Source organism: Sceloporus occidentalis, unplaced genomic scaffold, assembly GCF_023333645.1.
Source record: "Sceloporus occidentalis isolate IW3139 unplaced genomic scaffold, rSceOcc1.0.p SCAF_78, whole genome shotgun sequence".
In the NCBI taxonomy this organism is placed as follows: Eukaryota; Metazoa; Chordata; class Lepidosauria; order Squamata; family Phrynosomatidae; genus Sceloporus; species Sceloporus occidentalis.
Window position 1 is genome coordinate 852,107 of NW_028317058.1, and position 6,309 is coordinate 858,415.

The 6,309-nt window shown below is 37.7% G+C and overlaps 1 protein-coding gene and 1 non-coding gene across 2 annotated transcripts; both read right to left on the reverse strand.

The window, feature by feature from the left end:
* Positions 1-1,030: 1,030 nt before the first annotated feature.
* On the reverse strand, positions 1,031-5,690 carry KGD4 (alpha-ketoglutarate dehydrogenase subunit 4). The gene is made up of 4 exons (XM_089495268.1): positions 5,652-5,690; positions 4,876-4,939; positions 4,010-4,218; positions 1,031-1,048 (listed from the first exon to the last, which is right to left on the reverse strand). Exons 1-4 carry the CDS (start codon positions 5,688-5,690, stop codon positions 1,031-1,033), a joined length of 330 nt encoding a protein of 109 aa, XP_089351394.1.
* LOC149285496 (small nucleolar RNA SNORA17) lies at positions 4,552-4,689 on the reverse strand. Its single transcript, XR_016277765.1, has one exon. It is a non-coding gene; the product is annotated as a small nucleolar RNA SNORA17 (small nucleolar RNA).
* Positions 5,691-6,309: the final 619 nt, after the last annotated feature.

The following is a 6,309-nucleotide window of genomic DNA, read 5'->3' on the forward strand; positions in this document are numbered from 1 at the left end:
TGTTGTGGCGATAATGCATTTTCATCAGTTGCCTTCTATATGCATCACCTGACTATAGGTGAGAAGTAAGCATTTCCAAAGAAATAAATCAGGGACTAACATTACATCACTAAAGACTTCAGGCACAGAGTTTAAAAATGCAAAGGTAATACACTCCAAATGTTATATCTACTTAAATGTGCTGCATTCAGCATAATAGGTGGAATATTCATTAGAACAGAGACATCTCTCCTTAGGTAACACACATTAGGTTATACTGGAGAGCCCTATAATTCACAGAGAAATACCTGTCTTAATTATTTATAAGCTTTCTTTTGTGATTGTATCAGAGAAGCATGGTATATTTGTCTAACAGTTCCCAAGAGAATAGAGCATTGAAATATTTCTCAGGTAGACAGCAACAGCTTCCTAATATCACAAGATCAGTAAAGGAGCTCGGTCAGAAGTACACAAGTGTGCAGGTGATTACCGAATCGTGCTCATAAGATCAGCACAGCCTTTAAAATTTGTTAATGTGGCATCAACAAGAAAATATTAGGTTTGCTTCTTTAATGCCCTTCGAAAGTGAGGTCCATGAGGCAGCAGGGACACATGTGCATACATTTTCAATGCAATTTCCAGTGAGCTGGATTCAAGAGTAAGCGCAGTGATGCCCACTTGCAGTGCTAGCATGCTAACCTGCTGCCGCATGAAAGGGCGGGAGGCTTAGCAAGTCTTAAAAAAAACAAACAAAAAAAACAAAACATTAAACCGATTACAAATGCTTTTTGTAATTACTGTATTAAATAATTTCTTCATACCACTACCTAAGAAATATATTAAATTACTGGACTAAGTTAAAAGTTACAAATAAGCATTTAATTAAATTTGTACAAAACGCGAAAACACTTTTCTAATGTAGCGTTTGAGTTTCCCCTGTGCATGAGGAATTGAGTTTCTTTATTAAAGCTAGTCATTTACAATTGTTAACATACAATTATATCGGTCCAAGAACTTGGTTTCTACTGGTGGTAATCTGAGCTCTTCATTTTCATTCAGGACCTCCACGCTGAAAGAAAAAAACAAATGAATGCATGACTCATGATTTTTGAAAAACTAATTATACATTATATATACACAAACATACATAAAGTTAGATATTAGTCTTTTTTAAAGAAAATCACATGCAATGATCTGTTGAACTGGGGGCTGAAGGGGAATTCAATAGAAACACAATTTGACGGTTGCACGTTTAGTCTTCCTATACCTGAAACCTCCTTTGGTCTTGTCTTATAGTCTTAGACCTGCCCCATGTTGTTTTTAATTATGTCACTGTATTAACTTCTACCACTTTTAATCTCATCTATCAGCCTCTTCATAAATTAAAGTTCCTTACATTGCATCCAAGCCTCAGACTCTCTAGTTTTCAATTTTGACAAACCGTATTAACATTTATCTCTCTTTTAAATATACTTTCCTGTATCGTATTAAACCGTTATGTACAGTGCTGTGAAAGTATTTGCCCCTTCTCGATTTCTTCTATTTTTCCATATGTCAGTTAAATCTTTCAGATTATCTAACCGACATTAATATTACACAAACGTGCTGAAACACTTTTTTATTATTTTTTTTTAGGATTCTCATGTATAGAAGGAAAAAAAAAAAAAAATAAAACGCACAAAAGAAAAAACTCATCCAACCCCACGTGAAAAAAATAACCGTACTTTAGTTACCAACTGAGCCAATTAACCATATTTAATTGATAATTGGGTTTGATTTTACTAGACACATCCAGGCGTGATTACTGCCAGCTCTGCTTAATCAAGAGCATAGTCCAAATGCTCTTGATGAGATACTCTGGGTTGTCTGCTTTACAGAAATGTATACTTTTATGGGGGTATTTATAATTAGAGGGGTCCCAAATGAAACATAGGTCTACTAAAGCAAAGTGTGAAAATTTCACGTTTGGAATCTATAACGCGCATGGTCCTGTAATGTCCAGAAAACCACAAAAAAAAAAAAAAAATTAGGCATGTGGGGTATTTCCGTAATCAGGAGAGGCAGCTGAATAATTTAGGATAGATGTCTCACCTTTGACAGTGATTGGTGGGCGAATAACTGCATGTAGAATGCCCAAATATGATAGGATAGCCTGGATTGTCGGCTTTACAGAAATATATACCTTTGTGGGTGTTTTTCATTTTATTTGTTTAAAGTTAGAGTTGCAGTCCCATCATACCTAATGTAAAAATGTAACGGCTTTTTATAAAGAAATACACACCTTATAGTATGTTGCCTATATGTGCTGGGAAAGTATGAAAATTCTATATAAATTAGGTATTTCTGAAATCAGGACACCTGAATTGATAAATTTGGATGGAATTTTCTGTCACTTTACCTAATGTGATGATTTAGAGGGAAAAAATTTTAAACAAATTGGTGGGTTTTTTTTCTAATTTTTACTAAATTTCTCATTCTACATTTTCAGTTAATCATCTAACTATGGTATCAAAAGAAAGCTCTATCTCTCCTTGAAAAAACAATACATAGTTTACATGGGTACACTATTCACAGGAAAAGAGAATAATCACTGAACCGACATACCGCAAAAATGGCAAAATTGCTCCGGGACATGAGGTACCAAAAACTCCTGGGATTGAAGGGGTTAAAATAAGTTGGATGATCTGAAACCTTTAAATGTAACAAATCAGGAAGGGGCAGATACTTTTTCACAGCACTGTATTTTAACGTTTCTATCCCTCTTATTCCATCCTCCTAACATTACATATGGAATACTACACCAAACCTAAAACAAATCCCCGGCACCAGCTTGGTATGCCTATAGTAGTTGGCTATAGGGCGTTGAGGCAGGTTGGGCAGGCACATGGGACCCGTGCACCCTTGTTACAGGACCCTGAAAGGCAGCGGTGGACAGCTTGTACGCAGTGCAGACAGGTATGAGGAAGCTGGAACAGGACACGTATAATGCCGAGTTAGTGTATGTAATATACTGTAGTGTCAGAGTGTGTGTGTGGTGCCAGAGTCATTGTATTGGGGAATATATGTATTACGCGAGTATAGTGCTAGAATTACTGTGTGTGTATTGTACTGTAGTACTCAGAATTACTGCGCAAGTATAGTGTTAGTGTGTATATCTTATTTATGTATAGTGCTAGAGTCAGTATGTGGGCGAGTATGATGTGGTATAGTGTGTGCCTGTTATAAGACTGGTGTTAATGTGTACGTCAGCAAATAGCATGCATGTGCATTAGTGTCTGTTACTGTATAACCCTAAAAATATTCTAAGATTACCTAAAACAATTGATCAGTGTTGGTGAAGATTACAATATTGTTCTCTTTCCGTTTGGAATGCATATGTGTTAGAATGTTGTAAAAGCAAAAATACGTTGCTGAAAGGTTGCATACGTTTATTTGAGAGATAACTAATAGCTCACATCACTTATTCCTTGGCTTTATTTGTTATGCGATTGTGTGTGATTGAGAGAAAGATATTTAGCGCTGCCATCATTTGCTGATTTTTATTAAATGGATTAATGTTTTCACAAATGTATAGATTATTTATCAATTATATATTTGCCAAATATTCAATATACTGATCAATAATTTATTAAAAACATTTTCCCATCTACATATACTTGAGATCTTTATCATCTTTAGAATATATATATATATATATATATATATATATATTATATTATATATATATATTTTATTATTATTTATTTAAGGGAACATTCAGCATCACCTTTGAAGAGATAGGAAATATATAACCAACACTTTACGTGAAAAGATTTTTTTGACTGGCTCCTAGACCAAGTTTGTCAGCCCCTGCATTAGGGCTCATCAGTTTTTTTTCTTTTTTTTTTTTTCTTTTGAACCATCCCTTGCATTTCCTTTTCTCTACATATCAGTAACAGTTTGTCCTCACATGATCCGCGTCACGTGTCAGTTCAATCACCCTAGCTGGATACAACCATGATAAAATCAATGTGGTTATTCATTGCATTACCTGGATATATTCCATTTCCTCACTAGTCACATGTTTTCTCCTGTATTTCTGTGGTAGTGATTTGAATAAGTCAGAAGTATCAGGGGCGCTTTGTGCTTTGCGGGTAGATGGCGTATTATAAAGACCTGGGGGATTTCCACTTGCTGCATTATGAGTCTGTAACGATGGCACACTAAATGGAAAGAGCATGGTCTTCAAGGCTTCCTGCACTGAAAAACATTAAAATATATATTTAGTGTATTCGTCTAAGTGAAAAAAACACATGCAGGTAAAATTATATAATCCACAACAGTTTTGTTCGAAAATGTTATAAGTTTAGCGGCTGTCTTTTTGAGCGGATTACACACAATAAAACAAATTCTTATTAACTGTAAGGCTGAGCCAAACAGACAAAAAAAGCCTCGCAAGTATGATATTGGCAAGTAAAATCCTTCAGGAGGTTCCATGCCATCATGAGAGGTTTTTGGGACGCTTTTTCATGACAGGTAAAAGATCAGTTACCCCACTAGAAGCAGTGGTACTCTTGCAGCAAATGTTCAGCGTGTGTCTGGCTGACAATCAAACTTAATGCCCCTCATGTGGTACTGAGCACTGAGTGTAGACACTGCCAGTTTTATCTATGCCACCTAATGACACAAGCAAGGCACTTCAGAGATGCTTGTAACGCCTCTAGGGGCAATAAAACAATGTTTTAGAAAAGGGGGGTTTTATGTACAAAAAAAAGTTCTGGTGCAAAGCCATGAAATTAGAAGTTCAGAATTGTTTTCCTTCATTGATATGTGATTGATGGCGGAGAGATCCTCACCCATTTGCAGCATAATGAACAGAGATTACTTACTCACGAGGGAAAGAGCTGACATACTCACCATTGGGCTTAGGACTGTTCTTTCTATCAGGGAATCGAATAGCTGGGACATGTGGCTTTACAACCTACAAGTAAAAAAATAAAAATTAATCAGAGATAATGCCACAAATAAAAATGATTTAATTTTCTCTTCACAAAACGGTCCTAAGTCCTCAGCAGCTAAACATGCAGGGGAGCCTCTTCCTATTATCTGCAGTCAAACTGGATCTTCCTCTATTAAGAATCTTACCAGAGTATAATAACATTGCAGTGGTCAAAGCAACCAATGGATTTTTCCCCCTTGTTTTGCTGTTTTCAGTGTAATTTCAGTATAATGATACGGCGTTATGTTAGGATATTGAGGTTATTGTGTGGTTATCATTAGCTTTTACTTCTATTTTACTCAGCACTTCTTAGATTAATTTGACTACAACTGACTAAGACCGGTGCCACAGGAGCTGCTGGGAAAAAAGCAGCCGCTATTTTATTCAGAGATAAAGATGGAAGGAGAGCCCATTATGAGGCAGACAGAGTATGCCAGAGCCAGAGGGGAGGCGGTTATAGATATTATTTCTATCCCTGAGTGACCTTCCACACTCCGAGTGCTTTAGCAGTTGCCTTACTTGTCTTCTCGAAGTATAACCCCAAGGTCTCCTCTTTCAGGGTGACCCACAGCAGCAAAAGAGCGCGCACAGAGCCTCGGACCGGCGCGCCAACGGCAGGGAGAGCCCACACTATTCCCGCCATGTCCACAGCTTCATGTCATCAGGAAACTTTTCCACACAAACTCATTCTTACCTGAACGACCCTGCTGGCTGCCGCCATCTTACTCCCCATGGCGACCCAGTAAGGTTACATCCGCATCCGGGTAACTTGACGTGACGTCACACGAACCCACTCCACGGCGGCTTATAGAGCTGGTTGGTGCCTTGTAAATGTATATGTATTCGTTACACGAATCGATCTATAGCTGTATTCCACTCCGAAGCAACACGAGCTGACGAACCACGAATCCCATCGCGCTCAGCCAATCTTTTGTTGCGCTAAGCTTCATGGGTGTTGTAGCTTGTATTAATGCGTGCAATATGCCTGGATACACAATGTACAAAAAATGTGTCGGCAGCCTCACAGCTTGTTTCTTCCTTTGTTTCTGAAAACCACTTTCCAGGGTCACTAGTGTACTGGGTGAAATTACCGAGACATTTGCTGTGAAAGTGAGACTGATGAGGCGTTCTTCTCTGTGGCTTTATTACTCGCTGTCCTGTATGAAAAGGTTCTGCTGGTTGTGATCGCACCTGGGAACTTTCTAAATCCACTGACCCTGACACTCTGAAAATATTAACCCTTTAGGCTAGGTTTCCACTTGGTTTTTTTTAGCTAAAAACTGCCATAAAAACGCCAATAGCGCCACCTGGCCAGATGTTAGCTGTTTTTCAATAGGAAATCGCAAAATGCC

Coding starts and splice junctions, on each gene's coding strand:
- KGD4 (XM_089495268.1), bottom strand. CDS start 5,690: ATGGGGAGTAAGATGGCGGCAGCCAGCAGGGTCGTTCAG. Junction 4,940..5,651: donor CAGCCAGCAGGGTCGTTCAG/GTAAGAATGAGT, acceptor TTTTACTTGTAG/GTTGTAAAGCCACATGTCCC. Junction 4,219..4,875: donor GAACAGTCCTAAGCCCAATG/GTGAGTATGTCA, acceptor AATGTTTTTCAG/TGCAGGAAGCCTTGAAGACC.